The 18,940-nt window shown below is 44.4% G+C and overlaps 1 protein-coding gene across 9 annotated transcripts in view; it reads right to left on the reverse strand.

The window, feature by feature from the left end:
- Window positions 1-18,940, reverse strand: part of zdhhc11 (zinc finger DHHC-type containing 11) — a 147,520-nt gene that overhangs the window by 40,769 nt on the left and 87,811 nt on the right. For all 9 annotated transcript variants that reach the window (XR_010977326.1, XM_068055582.1, XM_068055568.1 and 6 more), the window contains exons 2-4: window positions 14,167-14,388; window positions 7,540-7,718; window positions 1,725-1,826 (exon numbers count right to left, since the gene is read on the reverse strand). Coding sequence is in view for 8 of the 9 variants with exons in the window: in XM_068055582.1 (XP_067911683.1) it covers window positions 1,725-1,826; window positions 7,540-7,718; window positions 14,167-14,388 (503 nt within the window). In the remaining variant the exon portion in view is untranslated. The remainder of the gene's footprint in view (window positions 1-1,724; window positions 1,827-7,539; window positions 7,719-14,166; window positions 14,389-18,940) is intronic.

Raw genomic sequence — 18,940 nt, forward strand, 5'->3', positions numbered from 1 at the left:
TAGCTGACCCTTAGGACCAAGCTGATGGTTTATAAGGCCTGTGTCCTCAGCACCTTGCTGTATGGCTGTGAAACATGGGCAACTTACAGCTACCAAGAAAAGAAGCTCAATAATCTCCATCTTCACTGTCTGTGGCACATTATGGGTTTATGCTGGCAGGACAAAATCACAAATGCAGCCGTCCTCTCAAGTGCAAAACTCCCAAGTGTGCTGGCACTAATCAAACAGGGGCGGATTCGGGGGATCAGACACGTCTGCAGGATGGAAGACGGTCGCATACCCAAGGACCTTCTGTAAAGTGAGGTAGCTGGGATCACACGACCAGTGGGGTGCCCAAGGCTCTGCTTCAAGGACGCTTGCAAGTGTGACATGAAGGCCCTAAATGTCAACTACTGCACCTGGGGGTCACTAGCTGGTGGAGGAGAAAAATGGCGACACTTCCTGTGGACTGGCCTGCACTACCATGATGACCAGCAGCTACAGTAGGTTAGCAACAGGCGCCAAAAGACGAAAACAACAACACACAGCGTTACGTGGCAGCTTCACAAGTGACACTTGTGGCAGAACCTGCCTCTCAGTGATTGGCCTTCACAGCTATCAGTAAAGGTGCACCAACTGAAGACACCACCTAAATGTTTACTGCATGTCCATCATCTTTTGTAGATGGAAGGATGCCAGCCAGCCAACCAACCAAACTATCTCATTGCTGTTTATGGGACCTTGCTGTGTGGAAATTGACTGTGGTATTTCCATACATTACAACAGTATCTGCACTTCAAAGGTATTTCATTCATTCTGAGATTGCAAAAGGCATTTTATTAAAGAAAGTATTTCTTTTCTTTTCTAATTTATCAATGCTCTTCAAAAGTTCAATGGCCCAGATTTTGGGGTTAGCGGCAAAGTGACAGTGCTCCCTACTGACCTCAAAGGAAGCTGCCCATAAATGACCTAGTGATCTCTTTGGTGCGGATTTCCCCTTTCCCAGAGTTAGTTTGAATTTGACATCAAGTCAAGGAGATCTACAGCCTTCCAGCCACAGTGATGGCATCAATCAGGGTAAGTATCCAATCACATTGAAGCATTCTCACAGACAGCAAACCAGGCAGCAAATGGCACTGATTATCCTTCACTTTTAATTAACTTTTACAGAGAGAAAAATGAATAATTGACATATATGCCTGGGATTAAGGTAGAAGCTGAAATATCATAAATTTAAAAAAAATTTAAATGGGATTTTTATCATAATGGAGAAATTTGACATTCTGTAAATATAAAACTAGTTTTTGACAACCGGAGAGGTTTTTCAGTAGTGATTATGAACTTAGCACACCATTAAAACAAAGGTTTTTTTCAGGGGTTTCTACAGCAAAACTAATAGTGTAAATGGGAAAATTTCCATCAGTTCAGTGATTTCTACGTGAATGCAGTCTGGTGGGGACTTCAGCAGCGCACCTTATGGATAAGCGTGAATCACTGACAGCAAATTTGGGATTTCCATATTTAACTGCGCAAGTGCAGACTCTAGAGGTTGTTGTCAGTGTCACAGGAGTAATGATGGTGAATGCCAACAGTCATTACTCCCACAAAATCCAGGCCAATGAAAATTTAAGTACTTTCACTTGTTAATCCCACTCATCTGCAGACTCCTTCAACTGGTTAATAAACAATTTTTAAAACAAAATCTGAACAGTTGGAAGTAAATTCTTAAGTGCCATGTAACTGACCAGTAGTTCCGTCCTCCTACACAGTTGTTCAGCCACTTACAATGATGATCAAAATCAGAAATGCATTTGTTGCAAGTGCTGCAGTGTTTGGCTTTCATCCCCCTGAAAAGAGAGAGCAAAAAAAGATTTATTCAGCGCATGGCTTTTTGGAATATCCCTTGCGAATGAGGGAAAATATCTCTTATTTTATATTAGTACAGAGATTGGGAAGAACCTATTTGTTCAAAGTGATGGAAGTTTGGAATAATCTCGATGAGGTTTATAAAGGCCAAAGTGTTAGAGGTTATAATGGGAGAGTATTGAAAATCCTTTGCAACTTTTACAGTGTGATCTGTCGAATGACAAATGTACCTTTGAGTCAAGTAAGAACTGAAGATTTTAAACTGGATCTAACAAGAGGATTTCAAAGGGTCCCATGTGGTCATCAGAAACTGGGGCTCCTTCATATAGAACAAGTAAGGCTAAGAGGACATCCGATAGAGATGTCCACAATTATGAAGGGAAGAAAATTTGTTTTGAGACAGGGGCAAACTAGGCAACAGTTCCAGGAGCCCTTTATTGGAGAGAGGGCTCTCAGAACATTTTGCTTACATTAATAGGACTGCCTGTACTAGAAACAGAAAGCCTTTGGACTTTCAGTAAATAGAGGGCACAGATTTAAGGTAATTGGCAATTTTGCCAGATGAAGATGAAGCAAAAAAAAAAAAGTTATATAGTGAGGTATTATGACCTGGAATGCATTGCCTGAAATGGTAGCGGAAGCAGATTCAATAGTAACTTTAAAAAAAAAGGAAACAGATAAAATACCTGAAGGGGAGAAATCTGCAGGGGATTGGGACTAATTAGATTGAATCAAAGAGCCAGCAGGGGTACAATGGGCCCCTTCAGTTCTGTAAAACTCTATGATAATAAACTGCACGATGCATGCAGAAAATTGTCTCAATCAAATCCCATATAATCAGTGGTTGTTGGTCTGAAATGATTTGACATATACAACAAACGTATGGAGAATTCCACTTTACAATTATTTAATGAAAAATAAATGTTTCAACATTCCTCACGAAAAAATCTTAGAATCATAGTGTCATAAAGTTATCCAGCACAGAAACAGGCCCTTCGGCCCATCGTGTCCATGCCAGCCATCAAGCACCTAACTATTCTAATCCCATTCTCCAGCACTTGGCCCGTAGCCTTGTGTGCTGTGGCGTTTCAAGTGCTGATCTAAATACTTCTTAAATGTTGTGAGGGTTCCTGCCTCTACCACCTCTTCAGGCAGTGCGTTCCAGATTCCAACCACCCTCTGGGTGAAATTTTCTTTCCTCAAATCCCCTCTAAACCTCTTGCCCCTTAGCTTAAATCTATGCCCCCTGGTTATATTACTTATATATTACCATCTTACTGCATGGCTCAGCTGCGTTTCTCTCTGGTTGTAATGGGCACATTATTAAATATCAGGATTTACAGGAAAAATACGATTCTAAAATGAAGAAAAATAAAATCCACCTTTTAACACTATGTGAAACTAGACAGTATCAGCAGTCGATTTGGCCATGGACGGCATCACAGGTGAGCCTGTTCTCTCCACACGTTACATCCACACTTGCAAACATCCAGGGGTGGGGGTCACTGGATATCAATGAAATTAACCCATAAATGAGAACAGAAGTTGATTTCCACCAGCCCCACCCTCCCCATGCCCCAAGTTGCTGAGGGAAATTCTTAGGCTCCAGCTACCACCTTGGGCTAAGTTGACTTGACTCAACATAGATCATGAATCAAGCAAAATACTGCGGATGCTGGAAATCTGAAACAAAAACAATAAATGCTGGAATCACTCAGCAGGTCTGGCAGCATCTGTGGAAAGAGAAGCAGAGTTAACGTTTCGGGTCAGTGACCCTTCTTCGGAACTGACAAATATTAGAAAAGTCACAGATTATGAGCAAGTGAGGTGGGGGTGGGGCAAGAGATAACAAAGGAGAAGGTGCAGATTGGACCAGGCCACATAGCTGACCAAAAAGTCACGGAGCAAAGGCAAACAATATGTTAATGGTGTGTTGAAAGACAAAGCATTAGTACAGATTAGGTGTGAATACACTGAATATTGAACAGCAGCAAGTGCAAACCTGAAAAAAACCTGAAAAAAACAGTGGGTAAGCAAACTGAACAAACTAAGATGAAATGAAATAAATGCAAAAAAAGATTGTAAAAAATGTAAAAAAGAACGTTAAAAAAGGAAGAAAAAATAACTAAAAATGAAAGTAAAATGGGGGGCTGTCATGCTCTGAAATTATTGAACTCAATGTTCAGTCCGGCAGGCTGTAGTGTGCCTAATCGGTAGATGAGATGCTGTTCCTCGAGCTTGCGTTGATGTTCACTGGAACACTGCAGCAATCCCAGGACAGAGATGTGAGCATGAGGCAGGGGGGAGTGTTGAAATGGCAAGCAACCGGAAAGCTCAGGGTCCTACTTGCGGACTGAGCGGAGATGTTCCGCAAAGCGGTCACCCAGTCTGCGCTTGGTCTCCCCAATGTAGAGGAGACCACACTGTGAGCAGTGAATACAGTACACTACATTGAAAGAAGTACAAGTAAATCGCTGCTTCACCTGAAAGGAGTGTTTGGGGCCTGGGATAGTGAGGAGAGAGGAGGTAAATGGGCAGGTATTACAACTCCTGCGATTGCAGGGAAGGTGCCCTGGGACGGGGACGAGGTGGTGGGGGTAATGGAGGAGTGGACCAGGGTGTCGCGGAGGGAACGATCCCTTCGGAATGCTGACAGGGGAAGGGAGGGGAAGATGCGACTGGGAGTGGCATCACGCTGGAGGTGGCGAAAATGGCGGAGGATGATCCTTTGAATATGGAGGCTGGTGGGATGAAAAGTGAGGACAAGGGGAACCCTGTCACGGTTCTGGGAGGGAGAGGAAGGGGTGAGGGTAGAGGTGCAGGGAATGGGTTGGACACGGTTGAGGGCCCTGTCAACCACAGTGGGGGGAAATCCTCGGTTGAGGAAAAAGGAGGTCATATCAGAAGCACCGTCATGGAAGGTAGCATCATCAGAGCAGATGCATCGGAGACGGAGAAACTGGGAGAATGGAATGGAGTCCTTACAGGAGGTAGGGTGTGAAGAAGTGTAGTCGAGGTAGCTGTGGGAGTCGGTGGGCTTATAATGGATATTGGTAGACAACCTATCCCCAGAGATGGAGACAGAGAAGTCGAGGAAGGGAAGGGAAGTGTCAGAGATGGACCATGTAAAGGTGAGAGAAGGGTGGAAATTGGAAGCAAAGTTGATAAAGTTTTCTAGTTCAGGGCGGGAGCAGGAAACGGCACCGATACAGTCATCAATGTACCGGAAAAAGAGTTGGGGGAGGGGGCCTGAGCAGGACTGGAACAAAGAATGCTCGACATATCCCACAAAAAGACAGGCATAACTAGGACCCATGCGGGTATCCATAGCGACGCCTTTTACTTGAAGGAAGTGCGTGGAGTTGAAGGAGAAGTTGTTCAAAGTGAGAACAAGTTCAGCCAGGCGGAGGAGGGTGGTGGTGGATGGGGACTGGTTGGGCCTCTGTTCCAGGAAGAAGCGGAGAGCCCTCAAACCATCCTGGTGGGGGATGGAGGTGTAGAGCGATTGGACGTCCATAGTGAAGAGGAGGCGGTTGGGACCAGGAAACTGGAAATTGTCAAAATGACGTAGGGCGTCAGAAGAGTCACGGATGTAGGTGAGAAGAGACTGGACCAGCGGAGAAAAGATAGAGTCTAGATAGGAAGAAATAAGTTCAGTGGGGCAGGAGCAGGCTGACACAATGGGTCTGCCGGGACAGTCCCATTTGTGGATTTTGGGAAGGAGGTAGAAGCGGGCTGTCCGGGGTTGTGGGACTATGAGGTTGGAAGCCGTAGAGGGAAGATCTCCAGAGGAGATGAGGTCAGTGACAGTCCTTTGGACAGTGGCTTGATGTTCAGTGGTGGGGTCATGGTCCAGAGGGAGGTAGGAAGAGGTGTCTGTGAGTTGGCGTTGAGCTTCTGCAAGGTAGAGGTCGGTACGCCATACAACAACAGCACCACCCTTGTCTGCAGGTTTGATGACCATGTCGGGGTTAGACCTGAGAGAACGGAGAGCCTCAAGTTCAGAGGGGGACAGGTTAGAGTGAGTGAGGGGGGCAGGGAAATTGAGACGACCAATGTCTCGCCGACAGTTTTCAATTAAGAGATCAAGAGCGGGTAAGAGGCCAATATCCATTATAAGCCCACCGACTCCCACAGCTACCTCGACTACACTTCTTCACACCCTACCTCCTGTAAGGACTCCATTCCATTCTCCCAGTTTCTCCGTCTCCGACGCATCTGCTCTGATGATGCTACCTTCCATGACGGTGCTTCTGATATGACCTCCTTTTTCCTCAACCGAGGATTTCCCCCCACTGTGGTTGACAGGGCCCTCAACCGTGTCAAACCCATTCCCCGCACCTCTACCCTCACCCCTTCCCCTTCCTCCCAGAACCGTGACAGGGTTCCCCTTGTCCTCACTTTTCATCCCACCAGCCTCCATATCCAAAGGATCATCCTCCGCCATTTTCGCCACCTCCAGCGTGATGCCACTACCAGTCGCATCTTCCCCTCCCTTCCCCTGTCAGCATTCCGAAGGGATCGTTCCCTCCGCGACACCCTGGTCCACTCCTCCATTACCCCCACCACCTCGTACCCGTCCCAGGGCACCTTCCCTGCAATCGCAGGAGTTGTAATACCTGCCCATTTACCTCCTCTCTCCTCACTATCCCAGGCCCCAAACACTCCTTTCAGGTGAAGCAGCGATTTACTTGTACTTCTTTCAATGTAGTGTACTGTATTCGCTGCTCACAGTGTGGTCTCCTCTACATTGGGGAGACCAAGCGCAGACTGGGTGACCGCTTTGCGGAACATCTCCGCTCAGTCCGCAAGCAGGACCCTGAGCTTCCGGTTGCTTGCCATTTCAACACTCCCCCCTGCTCTCATGCTCACATCTCTGTCCTGGGATTGCTGCAGTGTTCCAGTGAACATCAACGCAAGCTCGAGGAACAGCATCTCATCTACCGATTAGGCACACTACAGCCTGCCGGACTGAACATTGAGTTCAATAATTTCAGAGCATGACAGCCCCCCATTTTACTTTCATTTTTAGTTATTTTTTCTTCCTTTTTTTAAACATTCTTTTTTACATTTTTTACAATTTTTTTTGCATTTATTTCATTTCATCTTAGTTTGTTCAGTTTGCTTACCCACTGTTTTTTTCAGGTTTTGTTTCAGGTTTGCACTTGCTACTGTTCAATTTACAGTATATTCACACCTAATCTGTACTAATGCTTTGTCTTTCAACACACCATTAACATATTGTTTGCCTTTGCTCCGTGACCTTTTGGTCAGCTATGTGGCCTGGTCCAATCTGCATCTTCGCCTTTGTTATCTCTTGCCCCACCCCCACCTCACTTGCTCATAATCTGTGACTTTTCTAATATTTGTCAGTTCCGAAGAAGGGTCACTGACCCGAAACGTTAACTCTGCTTCTCTTTCCACAGATGCTGCCAGACCTGCTGAGTGATTCCAGCATTTATTGTTTTTGTTTCATGAATCAAGCCTTGGTCCCTTCTTGGCTATATGGCTCACTGGGCAGTGTATAGAGTACCTGAGCTCTTGCTGGAATCTGGGTTCTCTATTTGATTTGCTATGAGTGTGGGACTAATCCCAGCCCCCTTTGCATTCAGCACTAAAAATGCAAAGACCCAAACAAAATAAAATCCGTCAGCTCATGAACTCTTTACAGTGCTTAACCAGGCAGATACATACACATCAACTTCACACAGGTAGCAGTGCTGGTTCTGAATGACATGGGGATGCTTGGCTCGATCAAGTGTTGGCATGGGAGTGTTGTAGTTTTTTTTGGTACGCACACTGTTGTCTGCTGGGTCAATGGAGACAGCAACCAGATGGACAATGAAATGAAACACAAACAACAGGCCAATTATCTGAATCCACTGGTGTTAAGGGACAAAACTAGACTTAGAGAGTGAAGGAAATTAAAAACAAATCAACTCTATTCACATCTTTAGCTCAGGTCTGTACACAGTAACCAGGACCTTCGAACAATTGGTTCGCTGGTTGGAGGGAAATAAATGAATGCGGCTGCAAATCCGATGCAATCCCATGCTAATGATAATGAACATCACCTTGCTTTTCTGCTTACCCCCGAAGCACAAAGTATCATAACTGTACGGGACAGGCTACACAGACCAGTTGGTCCTTTCCTGTCCAACATTTTTGTATTTTCATAGAAGAATGAAAACAGCTATGTCTTTTTCACAAGACAATTCAGACCCCAGTGCACTGCATTACCACATAAAATGCACACCTTGTTCATCATTACCAATAGATTGCAACTTTGTTATAGGTCAATCATGGCTCAGTGGATAGCACTGCATCAGAAGGTTATGGGCTCAAGTCCTAATCCAGCGACTTGAGTACAGACATCTAGATAAATACATTAGTACAGTGCCAAGAGAGTGCTGCACTGTCAGAGGTGCTGTTTTTCAGATGCAGCGTTAAACAAAGGCCCTGTTTGCCTTCTCAGGTGGATGTAAAAGATTCATGGTGTTATTTTGAACAAGAGCAGGGGAGTTGTCCCTGGTGGCCTGGCTAACATTTATCCCTCAAAACAATGTCACTAAAACAGATTTTCTGGTCATTATGACATTGCTGTTTGTGAGTGCTTGCTGTGCGTAAATTGCCTTGCGCACATCCTATATTACAATAGTGACTACACTTCAAAAATACTTTGAAATGCTTTGGGATCTCCCGAGTTTGTGAAAGGAGCTGCATAATTGCAAGTTCTTTTTTTAATAAAATATTTCACTTTATTTTCCATCGGAGAGTACCTTGACCTCATAGTTGCAGTCTGACAAAGAACAGTGACAAATTTTTACACTATGGTAAACTGTGTATGCATTGCGAGATTTACAGATGTTCTAAAAGTAGATGCTAGACTTGTAAATCATTTTTCTTTCATAATATCCCTTGTATTTGGGGTAGTTGAGGTTTCAGCATCTGAAACTTTTTATACCACTGGTTGCTATGGAAATGTTTTTTCCTTCGACCTCACTATTATTAATCCAACAGTAAACACTTTCAATGTTAAGCAACTGAATTCCAAAAGCCTATTTATTTTATCAGAAGACAGATCTGTTGTATATTGAGCACCTCTCATACTTTAACTCCTTCCTCAGTCTACTGGGACCAATGCTATACAGTTGACATATATATGTCAAGTATCAGCCATGGATCAGTGGTAGCACTTGCACCACTGAGGGAGAAGGCTGTGGGTTCAAGTCCCAATCCAGGAACTTGAGCACATAACTCTGGACTGACACTTCAACACATTACTGAAGGAGGTGCTGCCTTTCAGAAGACATATTACAGGGGAGGTGGTGGCGTAGTGGTAATGTCACTGGACTAACAATCCAGAGGCCCAGACTAATGCTCTGGGGATATAGGTTCGAAATCCACCACAGCAGATGGTGAAATTTGAATTCAATTAATAAATTTGGAATTAAAAGCTAGTCTAATGGTGACCATGAAACCATTGTCAATTGTTGTAAAAACTCATCTGGTTCACCAATGTCCTTCAGGGAAGGAAATCAGCCGTCCTTATCTGGTTTGGCCTACATGTGACTCCAGAAATGTGGTTGACTCTTAAATGCCCTCTGAAACGGCCTAGCAAGCCACTCAGTTGTATCAAAGCCTAAGAAAAGGAATGAAACCTGGCATCGACCTAGGCCCCAGAAATGACAACAGCAAACCCAGCCCTGAGAACCCTGCAAAGTCCTCCTTACTAACATCTGGGGGCTTGTGCCAAAATTGGGAGAGCTGTCCCACAGACCAGTCAAGCAACAGCTTGACATAGTCTTACTCACGGAATCATACTTTGCAGACAATCTCCCACACACCATCACCACCATCTCTGGCTATGTCCTGTCCCAATGGCAGCACAGGCCCACTGGAGGTGGCATCACAGTGGTATACAGTTGGGAGGGAGCTGCCCTGGGAGCCCTCAATATTGACTCCAGACCCCATGAAGTCTCATGGCACCAGGTCAAACATGGGGACGGAAACCTCCTGCTGATTACCACCTACCACCCCATCCCCCCTCAGCTGATGAATCAGGGCTTCTCCATGTTGAACACCAATTAGAAGAAGCACTGAGAGTAACTAGGGCACAGAATATACTTCGGTTGGCGTCTTCAATGTCCATCACCACGAGTGGTTCAGTAGCACCACTACTGACTTAGCTGGCCAAGTCCTAAAGGAGATAGCTGTCTGGGTCTGTGGCAGGTGATGAGGAACCAGCAAGAGGGAAAAACCTACTTGACCTCATCCTCACCAATCTACATCTCGCAGATGCATCTGTCGATGACAGTATTGGTAGGAGTGATGGTAGAAATAGAAATAATGGATGGGGTGAAAATTGAGAAGCAGGAGGTACTGAAAAGGCAGCCTATGCTTAGAGTGGATAAGCTGCTGGTCTGGATGGCTTACATCCAAGGTTATTTAAGGAAGTGGGGGTGGAGATACCAGATGGGCTTACCATAATCTTCCAGCCTTCCTTAGATCCAGGCAGGTGCCAGAGGATTGGACAGCGGCAAATGTGACACCCTTATTCAAGAAAGGATGTAAAGACAGTCCTAGCAATAATGGGCCAGTCAGTTTAACATAATTGGTGGGTAAGGTTTTAGAAACAAGAATCATGAAAAAAAAATCAACAGGCACTTGGAAAGGTTTGAGTTGATTAAGGATAGCTAGCACAGATTTGTGAAAGGCAGATTGTGTTTGGCTAATCGAACAGAATTTTTTGAAGTAACAGAGAAGATTGATGAAGGGAATGCACTGGATGTTTTCTAGTTGGATTTTTAAAAAGTGTTTGACAAATTACCACATAAAAGGCTGGTTAACAAAATTGAGGCTCATGGAATAAGGAGGGTCAGTGTCAGCTTGGATAAAGAAATTGGCTTAAGGACAGAAAACAGCGAGTCATGGTGAATTGTTATTTTTTCAGATCGGAGGATGGTAGTCAGTAGTGTTTCCCAAGGGTCAGTGCTGGGACCATTTTTTTTTTATATGTATAAATGATTTGGATATTAGAATAGAGAGTAACATTTCAAAATTTTCTGATACCAAACTTGGAGTGGCAAACAGTGAAGATGGTACAAATTGACTACAGTAGGCCATGGATAGGTTAGCAGAATGGGCAGACAATTGGCAAATGGAATTTAATACAGAGAAGAGCGAGGTGATGCACTTTGGCAGAGAGGATGGTGAAGGGTCATATGGACTTAATGGCACAGTTCTAAAGAGTGTGCAGGAACAGATGGACTTGGGGGTGCATGCGCATTGATCTTTGAAGGTAGCAGGACATATTGCAAAAGATCAGCAAAGCATATGGGATCTTGGGCTTCATAAATAGTGGCATTGAGTTTGAAAGCAGGGAAGTTAAGCTGAACCTTTATAATGCACTGGTTAGGTCACAACTAGAGTATTGTGTCCAGTCCTGGTCACCACACTTTAGAAAGGATGTGAGAGTCCATGAAAGGATGCAGAGGTGGTTTCCCAAAATGGTTCCAGGGATGAGGGATTTTAGCTACAAGGTTAGGTTAGAGAAGCTGGGGTTGTTCTCCTTGGAAGAAGATCGCGGGGGAGATTTGTTAGAGGTGTACAGGATTGACAGGTTTGAAGATAGACAAAGAAAAACTGTTCCCATTAGCTGATAGTACAAGGACTAGGGAACACAGATCTAAAGTTTTGGGTAACAGATACAGAGGGGATGTGAGGAAGAACTTTTTTTAAACACAGTGAGTGGGAATGACCTGGAACTTGTTGCCTACGAGGGTGGTAGAGGCAGGGATAACCAATCATTTCAAAAGGAAATTGGATGGACACTTGAAGGAAATAAACTTGCAGTGCTATGGGGATAGAGCAGGGGAACAGAACTGAGTGAATTGCTCTACGGAAAGCTAGCATGGACTCGATTGGCCGAATGTCCCTCTTCTATGCCGTAAATGACTGACTCTAATGACAGTCACTGTGGATCCTTCTCTTTGCCATGGAAGACAAATCCAAACCATACATCAATAAATCACCTCTATCTTTGAGTGTGTGCCAAAATTATATAAATATTGAATTCCAGACTCAAAATTGCATCTGAGTGCTTGCTACATCAAAACTTAATGTGACCGTGTCAGCAATACAATGTCACAGCCAGCATTTTGCAGTGAATAATCCTGATATTTTGAAGAATCATTCCCTTATTGCTACAATGCAATGCACCAAGGCTCCTCAGACAGCAGCTTCCAAACCCGCGACCTCTACCAACTAGAAGGACAAGGGCAGCAAATAGATGGGAACACCACCACCTGCAAGTTCCCCTCCAACTCACACACCATCCTGACTTGGAACTATATCGCCGTTCCTTCACTGTCGCTGGGTCAAAATCCTGGAACTCCCTTCCTAACAGCACTGTGGGTATACCTACCCCAAATGGACTGCAGCGGTTCAAGAAGGCAGCTCACCACCACCTTCTCAAGGGCAATTAGAGATGGGCAATAAATGCTGGCCTGACCAGCGTCGCCCACATCCCATGAATGAATTAAAAAAAATTAACAGCAATGCAATATCCAGGCATATTTCCAATCACTTATAATCTGCAAATAAAAATGATCATTGATAATGGTCATACTTTACAGTACTGCAAAAATAAACAAGATCTGTACATGGCAGAATCTCAGCACCAGGTACAAAGTACAGAGAACATATGCCAATATTAGAGACTGACTACAGAGCTTTGTAAAATCATCAGCGTTATGGGGAGCTTCAATATTGGTAATATTGGTAGTACCACTGCTGGCCAGGAAATGCATTCCAATTACTAAACACTTGGAGCAAGTTTTCACCTAGGATTTTTAAAAATTCATTCTCACAGCATCACTGACAAGGCCAATATTTATTGTGCATCCCTAGTTGCCCTGAGATGATGGTGATGGCTGTCTTCTTGAACAGCTGCAGTAGCGGTTTGACACAACTGAGTAACTTGCTAGGCCAGGCCACAAGAAGTCCAATATTCGCCAGCATGCAGAGAGCCTGCATCCTTTAAGAGGGTTGGTGCAACTTTGTGTTCTTGCTGAGAACGATAGGTCAGATTGGAGCCTGCCTGATAAGGCCACCTCCTCAAAGGCCCATTCACTTAAGGCTCGATTACAATCCAGATGGAGATACACTATTAGGATCTTAATCTGTGCAACAGCATGAGACATCACTGTGGCCTTGGGTTTCCTGCACCATTATCTCCCTATTAAAGGTGTCCAAACATAAAATCTGGGGTCTTGTGACTCAGTCATTTCTGTAGTAACCCAGGGTGAGAACCATCACAAATATAGAACATTTCATCGGTACACATACTCAGTTTTGAATCATCCACAAGGGTGAACTTTCCATCTGTATATAAACCAAGTGGGCTATATATTGGACTAATCTTTTCAGCTCATCAGTCATACAATCAGCTTAGGATTGTCACTCTGATTAGACATATCTCAGGCGATTTCATCACAGCCTCTCACCTCCACCCACCTCACTGTCTTGTCACCCAACATGCCCATACCCATGGTGAACACCTTCCCTCGGCAATTAGTATAGAATCATAGAATGGTTACAGCACAGAAGGAGGCCATTCAGCCCATTGTGTCTGTGCCAGCTCTCTGAAGAAGCACTGCACTTAGTGCCACTCCCCCACCTTCTCCCCGTAGCCCTGCACATTTTTCAAATAACAATCCAATTCCCTCTTGAATGCCTCAGAGCAAATGGATTGTTTATTATCCAATTGGATGATTCTTGTCTGTCAGTCAAACTGCCTCCCCTTCTCCTGACTGCCCCCCCCCCCCCTCACTATGTCCAGTACTTTTATAACTTGTAAACATTTTTGTTGCACTTATGATTTTCCTTCTGAGTTGCTTGCAGCAGTGTCCTGAAGATTAGTCTTTAATTCCTGGAGGCTCCAGGGCACTCCTGGCGGGTTGGCAACCAGCCACCCACATTTTACTGTGAACTCCGAAAACAGCTAACGGAAAATGCATTTAAGCATGTTAAGCAGGGTAATGAAAATAACGAACTCAAGAGTGTGCATTTATTAGCTCTTGACCCCATTTCACGGGGAGGATAGATTTGGCCGTGTGAAACTACACAACCTAATCATGATTGCTCGATCAGAAACTTGTGCCAGTTATATATCCTCCATTTATTTAACAGTAGTGTTATATTTAGGGTGTTGGAAAATAATCAAATATCAAAAGTCCAACAAACACATACATCATGCTACACGCACAAGCTACATGCGTATTAAAGTGAGGTGACCCAATCATATTTTGTAAAGGATACAGCATAACTAATGTATTTCCAAGCATATGGCAACAGTGGTATGTAAATCCCAAAGGCAACAATTGCCAGGTAGGAATATAGCACGCAGGCAATCAACTGGAAGGAATGTAGAGGTAAGGTCCAACCATTGACCCTTGAACGCGCTGGAGGAGTAACTAGATCATTCCTGCTGTTCTCCCGTTCAGGCCCAGTTTTCCGTAATCTCCGGTCATAACAATTCATCTGTGGGCAAAAAAGAAAAGGAGATAAAATTGATATCTCTCCCCCGTCTAGTTAGTGATTTTTTTCCCCCAATGTGTAAAAACTTTTGTTTCTGAAAAATCCAGTTTCTGGGAACTTCTCTTATTCGTTCTCAGGACATGGGTATTGCTGACAATGCTGGCATTTATCACCCCTGGCTGGTTGGCCCAAAGGTGGTGGCGGGGCCTTCTTCTTTGATCTACTTGTTTTCAAATCCCCTCCATGGCCTCGCCCCTTCCTATCCCTGTAATCTCCTCCACCACCATGCAAGATATCTGCGTTCCTTTAATTCTGGCCTCTTGTGCATCCCTGATTTTAATCACCTCACCATTGGTGGCCATACCTTCAGTTGCCTGGGCCCCAAGCTCTGAAATACCCTCCCTACATCTCTCTGCCTCTCCACCTCGCTACCTCGCTTTCCGTCTTTAAGGCTCTTTGACCAAACTTTTGGTCATCTGCCCCAATAGCTCCTTTGTGGCTTGGTGTCACACTTTGTTTTATAATGCTCCTGTAAAGCGCCTTGGGATATTTTGTTATGTTAAAGGTACTATATAAATATAAGTAGTTGTTGTTGTGGTATTGCAGTCCACATGGGTATTCTTTGTAGCAGTATGAAACAACTTAGCAGGCACTTCATAGATTGAACCAGATTTTTGTGGGACTGGGGTCACATAAAGGGCAGACCAGTTTCCTTCCTTAAATGACATGTAAACTAGTTGAGTTTTACAACAAACAGCTTCATGGTCACTTTTACCCAATATATAAAAAAAAATTCCAGCCATTTTTGAACAGAATTCAAATTCTCAAACTGCCATAGTGAGATTTGAACTAATGTAACATTACCATATTCCGATTATCAGTTTTTAGTTTAAACGATGTCACTCAGGTGAAACCTCCAAAATCAGAGGGAATCTCCTACAGTGGAAGTAAAAAACAAAATCACAGGATGTAAGATGAAGAGCCCCAGGGGCATTCTCCTTGGCATCCTCGCCAGTATTTGTGCCTTATGTGGCTTGGTGTCAAATTTTACTTTGTAATTCTCCTCTGAAGCACCTTGGGATGAGCACAGGAGGGATGAGTGAACAGAACGAGGGGCTAGTTAGGACATGGGCAGAGTTTTGGATGACCTCAGGTTTACAGAGAGTGGAACATAGGAGGCTGGCCATGAGTACCTTAGAATAGCCAAATCTAGAGGCAACAAAGCATGGATGAGTGTTTCAGCAGCAACTGAGCTGAGGCAGGGGTGGAGTTGGGGTATGTTACAGAGGTGAAAATAGGCAGTCTTAATGATGGCACATATATGGGGCTGGATTTTACCTTAGGTGGACGGGAATTCGCCACTGACTTTTATGTCGGTGGCGCTCACGTCCGCCTAGCCCGGGGGACGTCCCGAATTTTACAGGTCCCCAGGCGGGACTTCCACACGCTTGTGGGAGGAAGTCCCACCTCAGTGAGCTGACAGCTCTTAGTCCCAGCAGCGCCACCGGGAGTGGTGGCCACTGCTGGGACTGCAGCCCAGCCAGTGACATGGAGCCAGAAGCGAAGGTAAATTGGGCATGCCTCACCAGGGAGATCGGTCGTACACTGGTGAGGCTAGGGTGGTTGGTTGGGGGGGGGGGGGGGGGGGCATCTTGGGTTCTGGGGTGGGTTGGGAGGCAGTGGCAGCCCTCAATCAGGCACTCTGTGCCCGACTGCCATGGCATCCCCCCCCAACCCCCGGTGCAGAGAAAGGCCAGCAGCTATCGCTGGGCAGCCTTTCACGTCCCCAGCATGCCCACTTGCCAGAGGTAAAATACCCGTGGAAGCGAGTGAGGGCCCTTAAGTGGCCACTTAAGGGCCTTGTTTGGCCTTGGGCCATCCACTGTAAAGTTGGCCAGATGCAGGAGCGGAGAGGGAAGGCCTCCCACTCAATTTTACGCCGCCCCCATCCGCCCCCCACCCGACCCGCTGGGGCGGTGTAAAATTCAGACCATGGGGTCAGAAGCTCATCACGGGGTCAAATGTAACACCAAGGTTGTGAACAATCTAGTACACCCTTAGACAGGGAGAGGGATGGAGTCAGTAGCTAGGGGAGTGGTATTTGTGGTGGGGACCAAAAACGACTTCAGTCTTTCCAACATTTAATTGAAGGAAATTTTTGCTCATCCAGTACTGGACATCAGACAGGCAGTCTGACAATCTAGAGACAGTGGAGGGATCGGGAGAGGTGTGGGTGAGGTAGGGCTGGGGATCATCAGCGTACATGTGGAAACAAATGATGTGTTTTTGGGTGATGCTGTCAGGGCAGCGTGTAGATGAGAAATAGGAGTGGACCAAAGATAGATCGTTGGGAGACACCAGAGGTAACAGTTCAGGAGCAAGAAGAGAAACCATTGCAGGTGATTCTCTGGCTATGATTAGATGGGCAAGAATGGAACCAGGTGAGTGCAGTGCCACCCTGCTGGACAATGGTGCAGAGGAGTTGGGTGAGGATGGTGACAAAGGCTGCAGACAGGTCAACAAGGACGAGGAGGAATAGTTTACATAGATCATGCAAAGTATTTGGATAGCATTTCCACCATACCATAAGTGTCCTTTTGGGCTGTCTTTGAGCATCTTTCGATGGCCCAATACAGTTTTAGATGCACCTTTAACTTTTAATTCAGCAAAGAAAATACTGTTCACATTACTACCAAGTTGCCCACTATCCAATAATCTGATCTAATATTGGCCTTAGTTTTCTTTAACTGTTCAAAGTACTTGTCTTTGTTTACCCGATAAGGAAATCAGGAGAAACTTCTTTACCCAAGGAGTGGTTAGAATATGCTAACACATGGAGTAGTTGAACTGAATAACATATATTTAAGGGGAAGCCTGATAACCAGAAGAAGGAGAAAGGAATAGAAGGATATGTGGATAGAGTGAGATAAAGTAGGATGGAAGGAAGCCCATAGAGAGCATAAACACCAGCATAGACTAGTTGGGCCAAATGACTTGTTTTTGTAGTGTAATTTCTATGCAATTCAGAATATTATGTACTTTCAATCCATAAATTTTTTTTGGTTTACATCTCATTTGTCTTTGTACTTGGCTAGTCATCCATCTTGCCTTCTAACCGCATTCCTTACTGTTGACTTTGGGGATATTCAGGTCTTTAATGCGTTTTATTTCATTTTTAAAAACCTGGCACTTATATTCAGCATCAGTTGTATTCTCACCCAATTGTGTTTAACTGAGTCATCAGTTCAAAATCCTCTGCCATTTTATTACAGTTTTAAAATCTGTAATTAACTGAAGATTTTCAGTTCCTTTGGATCTGATAGCCAATGAAACCTTTTAATAGTCCGGTCGCTGTTTCCTGAGAATTTATGTATATTTTTCAAATCTCTTCTAAGTAACACAATTCATGGTAAGAAATGGATCTCTCAAATATGCTTATAAAAATAGATGTATTACTTATTTTAAAAATTACACTTGCATGTTCTAAAATATAGTCTACTTTTCAACTGAAATTATTTAACTTGAATTAACTGATAACTCAGTGCTCAAAAAAGCATTAAGGGATATGGAACTAAAGCAGGTAAATAGAGTTGAGATACAGATCAACCATAAGCTAATGGAATGGCAGAACAGGTTCAAGGGGCTGAATGGCCTACGCCTATTCCTAATGTTCATATGATATACTCAGGATCCACTTTAGTTTATTGGGGCCTCGTGCTATTTGGACAGAGTGAGCAATGAGTCAACTGACACCCTACATTTCAATTGACTCCCTGTCAAGTTCTATCCCACCGAGAGTATATAGTCACATCCTGTTTCTAGATGCATTAACTTGTCGTCATCTGAGCAGGGTATGGGCAAGTTATGCTGATTATGGCTGAATGCATCATCAAGCACTCTTTTATACAATCTTGGCTGTCTCCCCTTAGTCTAGTACCCTCTCCTTGGTGTTATTGGTCAATTTAAGTATCTTTATTTGGATCTTATTGTGTCGAGCAATTTAGCTAAACTGGAACAAAAAGAGTCCCAGCACTGACCCTTCTCAGACACCCCACCTCATACATTCCCCTGCTGTGGCCTAGCTTCACTTAAATCTACCCTCTGCTTCCTAGTCTTAAACAGTTCCTAACCCAGAATGCTCTCTTTGGTTTGTAGTGTGTCATGCATACCCCCACCTGCCAAGAATGAGGCATATTGATTTTGTCATATGAACATTGATTTTTAAACTGTTGCTGGAGTGCAGAAATGACTTGTTAAAGAGATCATCAGACCTTTGGAGGACATTTGCATAAGAAGAGATTGTGCTTGTGGAGACAAAGCACTACTCCCTGATCCAATTAACCCACATGGATTTTGATCACCAGACATTGAAGGTGTAAGGAAGGGCATTCCAGGGACTGCCATGATAATAAACATTCTTGCACTTGTGGATTCTAAGTCAGTCACATGACTGACCTGCTGACCAACTTGGAGTTGAATTGTGCCACTCAGAAAGGAACAGAAGGCAGTTTGCAACTGAAGCTGGGAACAAGGAAGCCTCTCTCCTGGCTGTCTC

Source organism: Heterodontus francisci, chromosome 2, assembly GCF_036365525.1.
Source record: "Heterodontus francisci isolate sHetFra1 chromosome 2, sHetFra1.hap1, whole genome shotgun sequence".
Taxonomy (NCBI): Eukaryota; Metazoa; Chordata; class Chondrichthyes; order Heterodontiformes; family Heterodontidae; genus Heterodontus; species Heterodontus francisci.